Below are 16789 nucleotides of genomic sequence, written 5' to 3' on the forward strand. Positions count from 1 at the left end.
AGTTAAGGGCACCTGTTGCTTTTGTAGAGGACCCAGGTTCAACTAATATAATCCACACAGTAATTTACAACCACATGTGACTCCACTCCCAGGAATCCAGCACCGTATTCCGACCTCCAAAGGCACTGGGCACGCACATGGTTTACAATACATACATGTGGGCAACACATACACACACATAAGAAATAAATGAATTCTAAAAGAGTTGGAAGAGGACACTCCACAGGACTTCTGTTCTACACACACACACACACACACACACACACACACACACACCCTCCATCTGTATGTATTCAAACATACTCCCCCTTCACATGCCTCATTTCCATGATGTCCAAGAGGGCTGATCTCAATCTCTCTCTCTCTGAGCACTTGCCAGAGGTCAAACTGCACTCTTTTTGTCTGTCTCCTAAAAGACTAAGTGAGCTTCACAAGGGCAAGGAGGGACATACGTCCCCCAATCACGGCAGACAGCAACACTGAATTCCTCAACACTGCTACCAGTGACTCTCAGGAATTCCGATCAAACAGAAACCCGAACAGAAACCGGCAAGGGCAAGGAGGGTAAAGGGACCAGACATTGGAGCTCCTCCCACACCCCACCTTCGACAGGATCACAGAGTGCAACCCTGTCTTTTGGCTAATTCTTTCAACGAAGGAAACAATTACATCCCTTCCCCTAACGTCCTCCACAGTTGAAAAAAAAAAAAGGAATCATTTATTCTCATTCTTGTAACTGAGCAAGGACCATGAATGAACACCAGCTGGAAAAAGAGCCATTGTTTAACTGCTTAAATGACCAGGTTTCTAGGATCCGGATGGTGCAGAGGGGGTTGGACTCAAGATAGAGCGAACTGGGCAACAAACCTTGGAATTCAGCACCATTTACTAGCCCTTCTGCTCACCAGGTGCAGGAGTTTGGGCTTCAATTTGCAGATCTGACAAATGGGATGTGATAAATACACGGGGAAGACCATAAGTTCTCTCTCCTTGGCTTTGGGTGGAGTTTTTGTCCCAGGAAGGAAGCTGAAGCTCCGTGGGAGAGTCCGTTCTAGCCCCAGGAACTGAGTAAGTAAGTAATCACTGAGACGTGAGTCCGAGTTGAGAAGGCATTTTGCATTAGGACACAGTAACCTTGAGTTCTGATCTGAACAGCTTGTGATGGAGCCCAAGCCCCAGGCCAGACCTCACCCGTGGTGAGTCTTTCCGTTGTTTCCTCCGACCACAGCCAAGCGCTGCACCATGACGGCGTAGCAGGAAAAAGACAGCCTCACAACCCATGAGGGCCAAACACCAGCAAGATACACCTTGCCGGGGATCCAGACTCAGAGCCAGCTCTTAGAGCATCAAAGCTACCCCTACTCCAGGCTCCAAGGAGAATACAGGCTTCCCGGTTACTGGGCGGAGCTGGGCCTGACGCTGGAGCACCCGCCCGACTTGAGGAGTCAGGCCTAATGGAGGGGCTTCTCTGTTCACCGGCTTGCCCCCCTCCACCCTCCAGCAAGGAAGGGCTCTGCTGCCATTTCCATTCCCTCTGAGGCTCAAGAGTCCTGTTATTTAATACGGTGGCCACCCGGGCAGCATCCTGCCGAGGCCTGCTCCACCCATCCACCTGGCCAGTTCACTACTGTTCCCCTTTTTTTAGGGGAGTGACGAGGGGGAGCATTCGGGAAAACTGCCTTCTGCAACAAAGGGCACAGGGCCGCAAGATTACAAAGGGTATGTCTTCTGAGGACTGGAGGCCGAGGGCGCGAGTAGTGACGGGGGCACCAGCCAGGGCAACAGAGGGCGGGCGGAAGCCCGGGGCACTGCGGACATTACTCTGGGGCGGGAGAGAGGCGGGGTTGAGACCTCTGGCTGAGTGGACTGAATCGCCCCGGGGGGTACTGGAGCCGGAAGAGGTCTTGGCCCAGATACTGTCCACACCCAAGAAATAGGAGGAGTGGTCAGACTCACTCAGCAGCCCCCACCCTACCCTTCATTGAAATAGACAAAAGACGTTTTACTAATTTTTGGCAAATGCGGTTGCAAGGTCCCTGCCCCCGACGTCCCCAGGCGCCACTGGTCTTGAAAAGAACGCTCCCAGTAGGGGTCCCCTCGCTCCCCCTCCCCATCGCCCGCGGCGACCAGAGATACGCTGATCGAGGTGTGGCCTCCCCCACCCTTCTCTGAGCTCAGAATCCGGAGGCCGCGGCGCCCCCCACCCTCTAGTCACACTGACGGTTCCTGCCCCAGCCCGCAGTGGCGTGAAGGTGGCCTTTACCTCCTCTCGCAGGCTGGGAGGAGGGTACAACCCACGCAGCTGAGCCAGCTGCAGCAGTCGCCGCCGCCCTCCATTCATTAAAAAGGAAAAAAAGAAAGGAACAACAACCTCCACCCCTCTTTGTAAAAGAACGACGGCCCCTGGAGGAGCAACACCCGGCCCAGCAATCACGGGTTAAGCTCTTTTCCGGCCCCCCATTCATAAAAAAAAAAAAACCGCAGCGCATGCGCGCACGGGGTCGCTTGTGCCCACCCATTCATAGAATCGCGGGCAGCGCGCGTGCGCATTGTAGCTCCCTGCCCTCCCATTCATAAAAAAGCCATTTTCCCAGGCAAGGGTTGCAACATCGCCGCCGAGGCAGCGAGCAGAGCTGACAGCAGCGGAGCTGGCGCTGCACGACTCAGGGAGCCTTGCCGGCTCCTCTGACTGGCGTCTGCGAGTACAACAGCGACTAACCCACTCGGGCTCGGGGATTTACATAGACGTGGAGCGATGCTTGTGACTCTGCAGCTCCTCAAAGTAAGTTCACAGCCGGCTTGGAGATCCGAAAGTACCCCCTTCGTGCCGTGACGCGGCTCCCCTCGGGCTGGGGCCAATGGCACGCTATTTCGAGCCTCTTCGGGTGTTCCTTCCCTCGGTCTGCGCCTCCTCCGAGTCCCTGCGGTACGCCGCAGCTACCAGGCGCGCCTGGCCGACACGGCGCTAAGGGTGTTCGCTGCTTGGCACTGCCGTTGCCGACCCTGGGCATTGCCAAGTCGGGCTTCCGCGCTCACTGCGACTCTGGAAACCTTGTTAGCGTCCGGGGAGTTTGCCTCTGGCCTGGCATTTTTTCTTGAACCACTACTCTCCTTGAGCCCTGGAATCCGCAGCCCCAGGCTCGCACTAGAGCGACCACTTGGGATTTAGGGACTCCCTAGGTTTGGGCAGCTCGCCTACCCCCGGGCTCCGTGCCCACGGTGCCAGCTCCGCCGTGGGTCTTCCCAGACCTTCCTTAGGGGCTTATGATCGACGTAGCTTTTTCTTTCCCGATTCCGAGCGGTGGTGGGCTAGGTTTCATCTCCTTATGTTTCCCCACTGGATGGTCAGCGTGGGGCCGGCCAAGGACTGAGATCCTTGGCGAGGCGGTTCCAGACCGTCTGACCTTTGCTCGGCTGCCTCATTTTATGCTGTGCAATTGCCTTCCTTCTTTTCCCCCTAGCCTCTTCTGGATCCGAGGCTCCTTGGCCACCCGGTGCCCCCTATCAGACATCGATTTTTTTGTCAGGTCCCAGAGCCCCTGGGCCTCTCACTAAGGCTGTGGTGGGGGCTGAAGGTGCGTTTACATAACGCCAGGCGTGTGGGAGCCGGAGGAAGAGGTTGCGTGCGTAGGAAAGATAAGGTGCCCACATTACCTCCTTGTTGGTATCAGACTTGACAACACGGGAGAATAGCGGATAGAGACGGTATGTTCTGAAAAATTTGGAGTGGCTAGGGTCATGGGGGCATCGAGGGGGGTAAGGGAGAGGACTGGCTTGGCCAACCCAGGCAGCTGGAGCTTGGCTCCATCACTGGGGCCACGGCTGTGCCCAGTTCCCTCTCCAAGCAGGCGATCAAAAAGCATTTACAGTAGCTGCTCTTGGGCAAGAAGACGGCTTCTCAGTACTCCTGATCGGGGGCTGGGGGTTGTGGGCAGAGAAGGCAGGAGACAGAAAGATGGCTGCATGAATTGAAGGGGCTGAGGGATGGAGTTCTATGCGACATGGGCAGGAGAGGATTGCATGGAGAGTACAGGGGAAAGCTGCTGGCTTGGGCATCCATATTGTCAGGCCTGGCTCAGGGCAGAAGGCCTCCTACTGCGCAGGGAGGCTCCCCGGATCCCTGCGACGCTGCAAGGAAAAGATAGATTCCATGGGGTCCTCAGATGCAGTGGCAGTCTCCTCTTTAATGTCACCAACCAGTGGCGTGATTCTCCCCATTTTGAGGAGCGGCAAGGGAACGTGGGGAGGGCAGGAGCTCAGACTACATCCCCTGTGTAGCTGACCAGTGCTGCAGCCTTCCTGACAGGCCTCTCCGTACAAAGCTGGAAGGTGAGACGTAGAGAAGTTGGGAAATAGGAGTTTATCAATCTCTTAATAAGTTCCGTCTGGCCTAAGGCCCTACCCAATATTGCACCGCTGGATTTCACAATGTTTGGAGTTCTTCAGGTCTTCACACAAATGGAGCACAAACATCCGAGATTTTCTGCTTCTAATTCCACTTTAGTGCCGACGTGGGGGGGGGTCTTCACAGGGAAGGCTGCAGTTGTTCCGGCCCTTTCTCTGAAAGAAGTTGTAGGGTTGACACCCCTGAGGTTGCATTTCCTCTATTTCCAGTTCTTTGGGAGGATCCCTTGGTTCCAGGAAAACCCTCCCCAGGCTAGAGCAGGTGAACTGTGTCGGTGAGCATGGAGATTGCTGAAATCTGGGTGGACAACTAGGTTGACATGCTTTAATGACATGCTGGCTCCATCTGAAATTTTAGACCTGAGTTCAGGAGTGTCTCTGGGATAGCCATGCCCTCTTGCTGGATCCCACAACCTTTTCCGAGTTTCCCTCTGAAATGGTAACCACAGTTGGGGCTGGTGGGAGGAGACAGCCCATAGACTAGATTCATCCAGGGCAATGGGAGGCTGGGCATCCACTGCTCTTTTTGCTTGTATCACATTCCAGAATTGGCAATTTGGAAATCACCCTTTGCCCAGTTCATACCTCTTTTTCACTATCTTGTGAACTTAGCACTATATGTGCCCAGAGGGTTGGCTGACTTTCCAAAACAACAGAAAACAAATGAAGGCAAATAGGTGATCCAAAATGAAGGGAGACAAACCCCATTAAGGCTTTCTTATGTGGCTTTTGCAATGTGTCCCTCTTTGGACCATGCATAAGGGCTTTAAATTCCAGTCCCTTGCTAACATGTTTTTAAGATTTGTTTTGAGGCAGGGTCTCATCATGTAGCCCTGGCTGTCCTGGAATTCAGTCTGTAGACAAGGCTGGCCTTGAACTCAAAAAGAGATTCACCTGTCTCTGCCTCCAAGTATTGGGATTAAAGACTTGTGTAGTTGTATCCAGCTAACATTTTCCATAAATCCTTGCTGGTTGGGTAAGGCCTCTGAGTATTGGTTACAAGACGACCAGGAAGAAGGGCACTCGCTCTTTCAGGTTTAATTTGGTTTTGAATCTAGGGTGTCTGTCCTGGGAGAACCAAGAAGGGAGTGGAAGGTCCATGTGCCTAGCTGGGGAAGATTTTGTCTGTTCAATTTACTAGGGTGTTTGGCAATAGACCGGACAGGGTTTGTTTGCTAGCTCACTTGCTTGTAGTGAAACAAGGTCTTGTCCCGTAGGCACAGGCTAATCCTAAACTCTTAAAATTCATTTTAATATCTACATACATATCACGTGTGCGTGTGTGCTCCATGTGAATGCAATTACCCACAGCAGTCAGGCCTTGGATGCCCCTGGAGCTGGAGTTACTGGCTAAAGTTGTAACAGCTGCCTAAATTTGGTGCTAGAAAACCAAACTCGGGTCCTCTGGAAGACCAGTATGTCCTTCCGGTAAGCCATTTTCCAGTTCCATAATCTTGTTTTGTTTTTGTTTTTTGTTATTTTGGAGACAAGAGTTTTCTGTGTAACAATCCTGGGCTGTCCTGGGACTCAAATTTTGTGGGCCAGACTGGCCTTGAACTCATAGTGCCTCCTGATTGCTGGGATTAAAGGCGTGTCCCCCCTAGGACCTGCAGTGTTGAGGTTCTTAATTTCCGTGCCTCCTGTAATTCTGAGTGTTGGGTTTACAGATGCACCACCTTGCCGAGCTATGACGGGGTTTTTGTTTATTGTTTAAGACAAGGTCTTGGCTTGCCTGAAACTCACTGTGGAGACGAGTTGGCCTTCAACTTGGAGCAATCCTCTGGAGTGTTAGCATTACAGTTTGCAAAAATCAAAGTTTTAAATAAGAGGGGTGGCGAAAGCAGAGAACACAGTGACTCGTGGTGGTGGATTTTTGTAAGGAGATAATGATCAACGCTGGGAAAACTTACTAATTCTTTCAGACTAGGCAAGTGGTGGAGAGACCAAGAGACCTAGAGATCGGGCAACCAGTAGGACTGCTAGTTCATGCTAGGACTGATACAAGTTCACTGTTAATGCTGTACTCTTAGGAGGAGGGTCTGGTTTTAAGGACCTTTTGAATAAAAGGCACAGGAAGAACAGGGTGCTGTGCGATTCAGAAGGTGGGGGTACTATTACTGTCTCTCAGCGAGCTGGGGTTACCCTGCAGAGCTGGACAGCTGACTAGGTTGGAGAATGTGTCCACAACATGTGGCCAAGCTTAAGAGGCCCTGCCAGTCAGCTGTGATGGGGGTGGTTCTTTCCAAGGAAGGGCCTCCAGCCGGTGGAGGAAGAGAGGAAGCAAGGCACTGTCGTGAGGCACAGATGTTCTAGGTCTAGTGGAGGAGGGAAGGGGCCCTGGGGACAGGTGACCAGTTACAGAAGAGCAGTTTTTCCTTGTCAGTCTGTTTCTAGCTGGGAAAGGGGGAAGTCATTTCCTGCTCAATCCCAAGAGTAAGCTAAAAATCTCTTGTCAGTTCTGTCTCTTGGTGGAGGCTATAGGGAGACAAGACAGTAAGACCATCCTGATGTTTAAAAAGAAGCCTTTCAAGGAAGGGGCTGGGGCTGTGCAGGCCTCTGGTCAACATTCTATGACTTGGCCTGGTCAGCTCCTGAGCAGCTTAGCAGGCCCCCCATCTATTGCCCTCCCTTCTTGGTGGCATGGCTTCTGATCTGTCTTTAACAGGACACTGGCGGGGCAACTGTACGGGTATACATAGAGCAGAAGCTTGAAGCTGGTTAGAATTACCCAGTGCAGTCAGGAGTGGAAGGCAGCTGAAAACACTGGACAAAGGATGACTGGGCCACTGTCTTTTGTGATCCCTAAACGTGGCCAGCTGTGAGCTCTAGGGCTGGTGATAAGGGTGTGTCCTTCAACTGGGTCTTCACAAGTTGGCTTCCCCCATGAGGGGCTTTCCCTACCCCCTTTCCTTAAGGGTCTTTTTAAAGCACTAAGTCCCACCTGGCTATAGCTTGATGAACTAAACCTGGTTAGGACCAGGCAATAGTGTTGCAGAGGGGTGGGCTGCCTCTCTGGTAGCCTAAAGACATTTACCCTGAGTTATTTAAAGGGTTAAACAACCTTCTGTGGAAGGACCTGTGAAGACAAATGGGCAGCACGGAAACTGCCCATCCGTTCCCAGCTTCTTGCCAGCTTGTCACCTGCTGACTTAAAGGGAACCGCAGCCTTCCCCAGCTCCCCTTCCTAGGGTATCTTGTAGCAAGGGAGAGGTGGCCAGATGGTGCTGACATTTAACCTTGCCTCTATTCTTCTCACGAAGCCCCGTGCTCAGCTCCCTCCCCACAAGGTACAACTGGCAGTGAGTGAGGGTTACCCATCCTGACCCTCACCCCGAGCTGCCAGACCAAGCAGCAGCAGATCAAGGGTCGGTGTGGTGGGAAAGTGGGTGGGGGTGGGTAACTTGCTGATTCTTCAGCCTCACCATCCCCTTGTGCCTGGCTCTCCCTCCATCTCCCCTCCCCTCCATCAGAGGTGCCACAGGAAACCCAGAGTTGAACTTGATGGGTGAGGAGGGAGGGAACCCTTTCACGCCAGGGTTGCCTTTTCCTTTAAGGACTGTTACAGTGGAACCCTGTTTGGGAGATTCACTGGGGTAAAGATGAAAACACTTAGTAAAATGAGGGGTGAAGTGGTGAAGAAGATAGCCCCCAAACCCTGTTTGGGGTGATTTATCAGCTGGTTGGGTTACTGAACCCCACCCCCACTAACCACAGGGCTGGCAGCTAATGGGTGGGGGTTGGGCTACTGAATGCTAGCCCAAGGCTAGGAAAATGATTGGTGCTTGTACACTTTTCCATGGATCCCCAGGGGTAGGGAAGGCTTCCACAAGTCATTGTCAGCTAGAGCTCCCCATCTGTTACAGCCGCAGGGTCCCATGTCTAGAGATGAGTCCTGTCCTGATCCCTTGCATGGTCTTCGTGTGCTCCCCCGTGTGTGTGTGTGTGTGTGTGTGTGTGTGTGTGTGTGTGTGTGTGTGTACACTGCATGCACACTTGGTGTTACTGGAGAAGAGATGTCAATGGATTTCCCCAGAATTAGAGACAAGCGAGATTTGTGAGCCACCGTGGGAGTGCTGGGAACTAAACCAGGCACTGTTTCTCTGCCTTGTCATTAGACGGAGATGGGCATAGGGTCTTTCACTGGACTCTGATAACCTGGTGGCATGACTGGCCAGTGAGCCTTCCTGTCTCACTCCCCCCACCCTGGGGTTACAGACGTGACAAAGCTGAGCTTTGGGGAATTGGAATTTAGCTTGGGTGGCAAGCCCTGTACTTTCATTTCTAACTCCAGAATGGGAGCTATCCCCTAAGGTGAATGGTGAGGGTTAAATGAGGAAAAAATCAGTACGGGTGCCGCAGAGATCCTGTCACCAAGTGTCCCATAAATATTAGTCACTTCTGGCAACTATCTGTGTTGTTATTGGAGGGGAGGGGAGAGTTCTTATGCTAATCATTTAGCTGGGAGGTGCTTCCTAGGCTAAGTGCAGGGTTGGCATCATTTCCATTTCCATCCGGATTCTTCCAAATTGACCATCAAGCTCTTCCCAACAGCTTACTGAGGCAAATCCTCCTGTCCCATTTATATTGTATAAATCTCTTCCTTCCTTGGAGGAGAGGCAGAGGTGCCTATTAAAGTGCACTTAACACCTGCAAGGATGAGCAGGCTGAGGGGCGGAAATGTCCCAGGGTGGAGACTGATCTTAGAAATAGAACTCAGAGTTGGGGTTTTTGCTGGAGCTGTACTGCAGGGTTATCAAACAGGCATTTAGGAAGTTGTTTTTCTTTTCCAGCCATATCAAGTCAGCAGAGGCGCACGAGGCTGGGGCAGGCCTAAGCAAGTATGAGCAGTGGCTCTGTGAGCCAGCCATTGGGTTTCACTGAGACAGTGGCTGGAAGAATTCAGGGTTATGTAGGGAGATGCCTTTTCAAACATGTTTTCTGGAACCAAATGTCAGATGTGAGTCCTGAGAGAACTGAGTCACTGGGGGCCAAGATCCCACACTCTCTAGGCTGGCCTCACCACAGCCCAGATGTTGACAGCTGCCTCTGGAGAGTGATAGGGAGCCTGTGGATGGCAGTAGCTTCTCTGTTCCAAACTGGCTTGCTGATGAGGTTTTTGCATGATTGGAGAGTCAGCTTACTGATTCCAGGGCTTGTTAAACATCTGTGACACTTTATAGTATGCCAACTTAACGATTTCTTACCAAAGATCTCAGAACTAGAATCTGGGGTTTCTAACTTAACTGGCCAGTTGATGCCCTGAAACCTGCCACCTCCTTGGAACCTCCTTAGTTGAAAGGTAGCACTCCTTGCAGACCTGTGTTCATGATGCTTCTACCCAGCCCTGACCATGGCAGTTCACTTACTTGGAGCTGCCTTGACAAGAGACTGACTTTTTTGGTGGAAGGCCTGCCTGGTGGTCATTCGTTTAATGGTAGCAATTGGGAAACGAAGGAATGAGCTTTTTTTTTTTTTCCAAGACAGGGTTTCTCTGTGGCTTTGGAGGCTGTCCTGGAACTAGTTCCAGGTTGGTCTGAAACTCCCAGAGATCCACCTGCCTCTGCCTCCTGTGCTGTGTCACCACTGCCCAGCTGAATAAGGACTTCTATAGCCCAGCCTGGACTGTATCATATTAAGTTTCAGACCAACCTAAGATGAATGTGAGATCTTGTCTCAAAAAAAAAAAGACCAAAAAGGTTCTGATTTCACCAAAGAACTCTGTGGCCACTGCCACTATGTAATGTAGACTAAAGACACACCTTTAGCCCCAGCACTTGGGAGGCAGATACAGGCAGAACTCAGTGAGTTCAAGGCCCACCTGGTCTACAAAATGAGTTCCAGGACAGCCAGGACTGTTAAACACAATGAAATCCTGTCTCGAGAAAAAGAAATACCTATGGGGCCAACAGTTACTGTCTTGTGTAAATCGGAACTGTCCCGTGAGTGGCCCTTGTGGAAAAGATTTGGTGTTTTTGCTGTGGATAACCTTTCTATTAGAGCTAGCTGTTTATTTCATTCGAACTTAGAAGCATCCAAGAAAATGCTTCAGCTGTTTGCAACCAAACCCTTTCCTCCAAGCAGAGGCAAGCATAGTTGTGAGTTCCCATCAACCTCCCCCCTCCGTCACCACAAACACTGTACCATAGTTTGACTTCCAGGGAGCCAAGTGTCATTCTTCTGTGACACAGATGGACTAACAAGTCCCAGCAAGGGGGGGTGGGTAAACGGAACTAGAAACCTGCTTCACATCCCCCTGGCAACACCTTTGATGCAAGATAAACTTAGCCGAGAGACGGGAGCTGTCATTAGCATCTTGAAGAGGCATTTACAGAAACACCACCCTTAACTAGCACACACAGCTCTGTGTGCTGTCTTTATGAAGGCCCTCTTCCCTTGCTCCTTCCCTCCCTCCCCCAGTCCCTTGAAGCTCTTTGTGGAATCTTCCCAGAGTGTAATCATCTTCCCTTTGGATTCCAGATTGTGTCTCCTTCGAGCAGAGGTCTTGGCCTTCTGCTGCTATTTCTTTAAATTGATCTCCATCCGAATTCCAAATGTAAAGGTCAGCAGGCAAGGAAATGGCACTTCTAATAGAAAACAATGTGCACTTTCTAAATTTGAACCAAGCCGTTTCCGCTCTTTGATTTAAGTGACTTCCTGGGTTTCCGTGTCAGGCGCTGCAGTTGAATCTCTGGCCGGATGCCAACTTAAAATTGCACTCTCTCAGTGAAATTAGAAACTGATCCAGGGTTGCCTTAGCTATTCTAGTAAATAGCATTTAGTCTGAATGTTCAGCTCAGCACTTGGAAATGGGTGATGTGAGTGTCCCTTGAGAGGATTTCCCATGCAAGTTGTCAGCTCACCTACTCAGGGTTTATTGGCTGCTGGAGGTGGCCGCTCTTGGAAGTGGGAGTAATGGGTTAACATCCTGGATGAGTGAGCATAAGATAGACGCAGTCCTTCTCTTCTCGGTACCCCAAGTGAAGGCTTTTGTTTACCCAGCTGATAAGAGCCAAGGGAGCAGAGCACACAGGAACTGTTGGGTTGACACATCCATGGTCCTCAGTGCCCAGTATGGTTGGTTCCTGCAGGACTGGGAAATGCTTGTGTAGGAGTCAAAGTGGTTCTAGTTTGAGGTAATGGGGAATTGCTTAGTGCTTTCTATGTACTGACTGTGTGTGGGTACCAGGTGTACATTTTCTCCTTCAATTCTTGCAAGAACCCTTTTACAGTCATAAAACCACGGCGTAAGCCAGAGGAACTCCCGGGCAGCTTGGGCCCCAGCGCTCACCACTGCAGAGGCAGGTGGATCTATGAGCGCAAAAGCCAGCCCAGGTCTGCATAGTGAGACCCTCCACCTGCTGACAGCCCCTCCCCCAGCAGTGAGATGGCTCAGTTGGTACAGGTGCTTGATTGCAAGCCTGGGGACCTATGTTCAATCATTATCACACATAAAGGTGGAAGAAGAGAAGTTTTGTCCCCTGACTTACAGCTTACATTTTTAAAAAAGTTTAAAAGTTGTAACTTCACAGCGACACTGTTAGGCCTAAGGTGTTCTGTTGTTGGCCACCAGGTTGCAGTAGATGCTACTTCTGCCAGTATTCTCATTATTGATCATTTCAGCTTTGGGAATTGCTAGGAAGTTCTTTGAAGGAATTTAGTTCCCATTTTGTCTAGACTCTCAAGGCCTGTATTAAGACTGAGAGGAGGATATTATTAACAGGCCATATGTTGATGCTGGAGATCCATTTTCTCTTTTCTTCCTCTCCCCCAGGGCCCCTAGAAGCTTGTCTGAGTTGCGGCCCAGGACCTCCAGCCTCATGGAGCCCCGGATCCCACAGGGCACTGTCCCTTTGACTCCCGGCTCCGCCATGGTACAGCCCCTCCTTGACAGTCGAGTACCCCACAGCCAGTTACAGCACCCACTCACCATCTTACCCATTGACCAGATGAAGACCAGCCACGTGGAGAATGACTACATAGACAACCCTAGCCTGGCCCCCACCGTGGGCCCCAAGCGGACCCGGGGTGGGGTCCCAGAGCTGGCCCCTACCCCCGGCCGCTGTGACCAGGATGTCACTCACCACTGGATCTCCTTTAGCGGTCGGCCCAGCTCTGTAAGCAGCAGCAGCAGCACCTCCTCAGACCAGAGGCTCCTCGACCATATGGCTCCGCCACCAGTAGCTGAGCAGGCTTCCCCCCGGGCTGTGCGCCTCCAGCCCAAGGCGGTCCACTGTAAGCCACTGGACCTCAAGGGCCCAGCAGCTCCACCAGAGCTAGACAAGCACTTCTTGCTGTGTGAGGCCTGTGGGAAGTGTAAATGCAAGGAATGTGCGTCCCCTCGGACGTTGCCCTCCTGCTGGGTCTGCAACCAGGAGTGCCTGTGCTCAGCCCAGACCCTGGTCAACTATGGCACGTGCATGTGTCTGGTTCAAGGCATCTTCTACCACTGCACCAATGAGGATGACGAGGGCTCCTGCGCTGACCATCCCTGCTCCTGCTCCCATTCCAACTGCTGCGCCCGCTGGTCCTTCATGGGTGCCCTCTCTTTGGTGCTGCCCTGTCTGCTGTGCTACCTGCCAGCCACAGGCTGTGTCAAGCTGGCCCAGCATGGCTATGACCGCCTCAGGCGCCCTGGTTGCCGCTGCAAGCACACGAACAGTGTCATCTGCAAGGCAGCCAGTGGCGATGCCAAGACCAGCAGGTCTGACAAGCCTTTCTGACACTTTGGATGTGAAAACTCAACACTGCCCTTGGAAACTGGGGTCCCTCCTGCCAGTCTCCTTGAGACTGACCTGGCTCATCTGTCCTCTCTTAAACCCCAGATAGAGAAGAAACAGGCAGAGACCACTACCACCCAGCTTAGAGTCCCCAAAAGGATGAAGATGCACTTTGGGGTTTTCGAAACTTTATGCCAAGCAGCAGTGACAGCATCAGGGTGTGGTGGTTTGGATGTCGTTTTCCTATTTCAGAAGACAGGACACTGATGTGGACATAATCCAGAAGTTCGGCTGCTCAATGGCCTTCCCAGCCCCTCCTCAACCCCACTCTCCCTCTTTGCCTCTGGCTCCTGCTGGAGCCTCCCGCCTGGGAGGAACAGCCAGTGGAGGGTGGAACACCTCAAGGAAGACCTGCAGAGCCTTGACTTCTCTGTTCGTCCTCTGCCCATGCCTGTTGGCCTCAGCCTCTTGGGAAGGAGGTGCACCATAGCAATCCTGCTGTGTGTACTTGATAGCTGAGAACAAAATCGCTGGTGAGCTGAAGCCACCCTGGAGCCACAGGATGGACAAGGAGTCACTGGGCAGTGCGTTCCTCCTAGTTCAGTCACTAACTTGGGGGTGTCCAGTCATCACACCATCCTCCGGTTCTTACCCGAGTCACAGACTGGCCTGCCTGCTGTGTGTCCTGAGCTCTCTGAGATTCTCTGCAGAAACTTGCTAGGTTACGAGGGCCAGGGTGACACAAGTGAGACCAAATATCATTTTGCCAATGAGTCTGAGGCTGTGGTCTTCGGATCCAGTCGTGATGTTTTTATATGTTTAATTAAACTAGATGCTAATGGTGTTTAAACAATAATAATACAACAACTTGCTTCCTTTTGGGCCACCCCCAGGAAGGGCTGATTTCACAATCTGGGGGCAAGCAACCTCAAGGAGCATAGTTCCCCTGCCCATCAAGAATGGTGAAGAAGAGGCCACACCTCCCATTGGCAGGATGACAGTTGAGCCGAGCTGGGGTTGGGTTTTCTTCTGATTCTGCTGCTTGCTGTCATAGCCTTTGTGTATAGCGATGTGTCTGTCTATATGTAAATAGAGAGGGGATGAACAGAGTCTATTTTAGTGTTAGGAGGCCCCGGTGGGGAAGTCCAGGGGAACCCAGTGAGAGTGAGGAACAATTCTCCAGGGGCTACTGGATTTGAGCCCCACTTTTGTGCTCAGCACAACCCCCGCCCCTCCCGACAGCCCCCAAAGACGTAGCAACTCTTTCTCTCACGGTGCTAAAGGTCTCAGTGCAGCACGTCCAATGGGTAGGTACTTGTTGCATGCAAAAAGCTATATAGTGTCTCTGGTCCTTGCCCGCAGCTGTTGTGTGGGATTTTTACTTTGTGTGGTATTCTGTCCCCACCCCTGCCTCTTGGTGATACGAGAAATGGCCTGAGACAGAAGAATGCCCCAGGTGAAACGGGGAAAGCATTAGGCAAAAATCATGTGTGGCATTTCTGGCTATGTGGGACCAGAGCTGCCCCCAGGAAGGAGACAAGCAGGCAGGTAACTGAGTGGCTTGTTCCCCCACCCCCACCTTGGACTAGTAGTAACACCTTATGATTTAGAATAAGTTAATTGTAACCATAGGTATTTATTGATTGGAGGAAGGGAGGACTATATTTTCAGCTTTATTTATGTAACATTTACAGGCTTGTAAAAGGCGAGTATAAAATACTGCATCCCCATTCTCCATGCCTAATCCACATAGCTGCCCTTGCCACGGTTGCCTGCAATGCTCTTGCACAGATCAGAAGGAAAGACGGAAGACAAACAGGTGCAGCCAACCACTTCCACTGTTTGAATGTATTAGAAACTGACTGAGGGGCTGCAGATGTTTTCCTCAGATGAGGCGTGGGGCGGGAAACCCCCAAATGATAGCGCACATGAGCACACGCTTTCTAAAAGGCCTGGGAGCTTTGCCCAGGGTCCCTCCCTCAATTGGCCGCCACAGAACAGTGACCCAGTGGCAGGTTGCACTTTGGTGATCTTGGTCTATACACCTCTGTGGACAATTGAGTTACATAAGCCGTGTGTGTGCACACACATGTGTGACGTACACACTGACCCTCTACACACAGACCCTGTTTCCTGGCAACCCCTCCTGAACCCTGACTTTGTGTACATAGCTGTAAACACGGATTTTTATGGGTTTTGGTTTGCTTATCCCCCCCCCCCACTATCCCCCCCCCAGGAGTTTGCCTTGGGGCTTGCTTGTTGGTAAAGGGAAGGAGTGAAGGAAGCATCCTTTATTTCCTCTGCTCCATTGTTTTTCTCTGGCAAATACCTACAGGCGGAAAGAACACAACACTAAAGTGGCCCCCACCCCCTACAGGCTAGTCAACAGGTACCGAGTCTACAGGCTAGTCTACAGGCAAACAAGAAACACTTGTGTAGCTGCCTCAGATCCGTGGCTTGCTTGGCTAGGTTATAGCTCTTAAAAGGTCCAGCCAGTTCCCACTTCCATACCTGGGGTGCTGGCAGTTGTGCCTGGAGCTGAGGATAGTATCCAAGATGCTTCCTAAAAAGTACCTTGGCTACTTGGTTTCCGAATTGTTGGGAAAGGCCAGCACTCCTGTGAGCACACTGGGATCTCGGGCTAGACTAGCAAAGCCTTCCAAGGTACAGTCTAGGTTCCTGAAGGGAACAAAGCATCGTCCTCACTGTTACCTTAGGTACTTCACAGCTGGTGGAAGGCATCCTTGTGATGCACGTGGTTGGTTCTTTGAACTTGGGCAGTCTGCATTGGCGGAGCCTAGCTGGATCACAGCCCCAGAGGGACAACACCTACCTAGTCAGTCTGGGCCAGAACCCAGGTACCCATCACTTTGAAGCGGCATGGTCTCCAGTGCTACTCACAAGAAATGTCGGAGGTGTGTGGGCAGCACGAATTTGCACTGTACAATTTGCTAGAACATCGAGGCATCCCTGGCCTCCTGGTTTATGGGTTTAATGAGTAGCTCAATGCTTTCCCTGCTCTGTAATGGTGGATATCAATCCTGTGTTTGCATTTTTTGCTGTGGGTGACTGCCATTTCTTACCTTGCTTTCTCTCGCTGTCCCATGGTTGACTTCACGTTAGCAGCAGCAGAGCTGCGCTCGGTCCAGTGCCCACTCCACCACATGCCTGTTTAATTTCCCCCTCACTGTAACCCCTTCTCACCCCACCACAAAAGCTACCACAGAAGGTTTCCTTTGTAAAAAAAAAATATTTATTTTGAAGCTCTATTTTAATAGTATTTATTTTAGAAAGTCTACTATTGTAAGAGTTCTTCTGTTTGTGAAGAAAAAACAAGTTAAAAACTGAATGTACTGATCTAGAAGATATCTATAAATATATATTGTTAAATATACATGTGACCGCCATTCTCTTGTGTGTTGTGTTCCATTGCCTGCCATTCTGACGCAGCAGAAGTTCCATGCTTGTCAACTCAAAGCCACATGAACACAGTGCACACAATGGGCTGGGTGTCTAGACTGGGAAGATGCTTGTCCTACCTCAAATCTGAGAAAGCCACTGAAGGACACTTGCTTACACTTCATAGCAAAGTATGGATGCAAGACCCTTCCTGGGTCCCCTGTCCTTCTCACAGGGATCTGGGGTTTCGATTTTCTTATTTCTTGAGA

General features: G+C 51.2%; 1 protein-coding gene across 7 annotated transcripts; it reads left to right on the top strand.

Moving 5' to 3' along the window:
* Window positions 1–956: 956 nt before the first annotated feature.
* Window positions 957–16528, top strand: Spry4 (sprouty RTK signaling antagonist 4). 7 transcript variants are annotated; one of them, XM_021226656.2, is made up of 3 exons: window positions 1055–1072; window positions 1646–1719; window positions 12176–16528. In XM_021226656.2, exon 3 carries the CDS (start codon window positions 12222–12224, stop codon window positions 13122–13124), a length of 903 nt encoding a protein of 300 aa, XP_021082315.1. In that variant the 5' UTR covers window positions 1055–1072; window positions 1646–1719; window positions 12176–12221; the 3' UTR covers window positions 13125–16528. The 7 variants fall into 7 exon arrangements, with proteins under 7 accessions (XP_021082313.1, XP_021082312.1, XP_021082315.1 ...); XM_021226654.2 differs by lacking the exon at window positions 1646–1719 and having other exon boundaries at window positions 957–1068; XM_021226653.2 differs by lacking the exon at window positions 1646–1719 and having other exon boundaries at window positions 962–1072.
* Window positions 16529–16789: the final 261 nt, after the last annotated feature.

The sequence above is a fragment of the Mesocricetus auratus genome, unplaced genomic scaffold (genome assembly GCF_017639785.1).
Source record: "Mesocricetus auratus isolate SY011 unplaced genomic scaffold, BCM_Maur_2.0 Super-Scaffold_6730, whole genome shotgun sequence".
NCBI lineage: Eukaryota > Metazoa > Chordata > Mammalia > Rodentia > Cricetidae > Mesocricetus > Mesocricetus auratus.

Bases quoted from the DNA above. Each gene is read 5' to 3' on its own strand.
- Spry4 (XM_021226654.2), top strand. From the start codon at position 12,222: ATGGAGCCCCGGATCCCACAGGGCACTGTCCCTTTGACTCCCGGCTCC.